General features: G+C 36.9%; 1 protein-coding gene across 1 annotated transcript in view; it reads right to left on the reverse strand.

The window, feature by feature from the left end:
- Positions 1 to 565: 565 nt before the first annotated feature.
- Positions 566 to 1,162, reverse strand: part of LOC112040112 (pentatricopeptide repeat-containing protein At3g05340) — an 18,896-nt gene continuing 18,299 nt past the window's right edge. The window contains 2 exon segments of the mRNA XM_065776688.1: positions 566 to 662; positions 999 to 1,153. Coding sequence (XP_065632760.1) covers positions 566 to 662; positions 999 to 1,153 — 252 coding nt within the window.

Consider the following 1,162-nt stretch of genomic DNA (forward strand, 5'->3'; position numbering starts at 1 on the left):
GGCAACATATCTTGCTGCTTATTTCAGGAAGTGATTTGGTTCCTGCATGATATTGATATGCCAACAAAACGTAGAGGCAATGAACTTTGATCTAAGATAAAGGGTACTATAATACTAAAGAAAACGGAAGAGAAATATATAGACACTATATTTCTAGAAAAAAAACTAGTACAAAGGAGTATTTTTGATCCTGAAAACCTAAAACCAAAAATCTAATGAGGATAGAAATGGAGAAAAGGGTAACAATGTCTAGAAAGAAAAACAAAGGAGTTCTGTCATACTAAAACGTGACACCATATTTCTATAATAATATATAATAGCTCCTTTAATCTTCGTTCCGTCCCTTTGAGTTCATTTTTCCATTCTCCAAATCAACTACAACAAGTCTCAAAGCATCTGGTTATTCCAGCAATTCTAAATCCTCACGGAAAGAAACATAGAAAATCAAATGAAGAAAGAAACATCACAAAGAGCTTCTCCTTTAAACCTTGTCCTCCCATCTTACTTAATTGTCTACATACACTTGATTAACGACTCAGCCGCATTCCATGTTTCACGAGGTCTTTTAAACAGTGTAGTGCTGTTGGATGGTTTCAATGTCCAGACCCTTCAACTTCACCACTGATTCAACATGTCCCTTGAGGGTGTGCAACTCCCTGAGCCTGCAAAAATAAGTAGAGTTTATATTCAATGTGGTTTTCGAAATAAGAATGACTTTTCTAAATGAACTATATTTGAATGTTTAACTGGACTATCATACAAACTTTGTTAGCTAGTCCAATTTAATGCATAGGTACAATCTTTTATAAAGCTTCCTTCCCCAATAGGGCCTCATTGAAGTTTATTTAAGGAACCATGAAACAACATGTTGAAGTTAAAAAGTTTCCCAGAATTATATAAATTTGTAATCACTTATGTTCCTGCTGGATTGAATGAGAATTTTAAAGTTCAAATATCTCCAGGGGTGAATTTTAGATGGGGCTGGTTCTGTAATCTACCTGGCAACTTCAGCACGCCTCTTCGCCTGCTCTGCAATCTCAGAAAGATCCCGGTAGCTGCTTTTCTCTGTATATAATGCTTCCGGAGGCTGGAGACCATGGAGTGTACGTTGAGCCAAGGCCCATTGTGCTTCCCTCTCGCCCTTCCCATAATCCTTCTTTGT

Source organism: Quercus suber, unplaced genomic scaffold (genome assembly GCF_002906115.3).
Source record: "Quercus suber isolate HL8 unplaced genomic scaffold, Cork oak 2.0 scaffold_140, whole genome shotgun sequence".
NCBI classification, from domain to species: Eukaryota; Viridiplantae; Streptophyta; class Magnoliopsida; order Fagales; family Fagaceae; genus Quercus; species Quercus suber.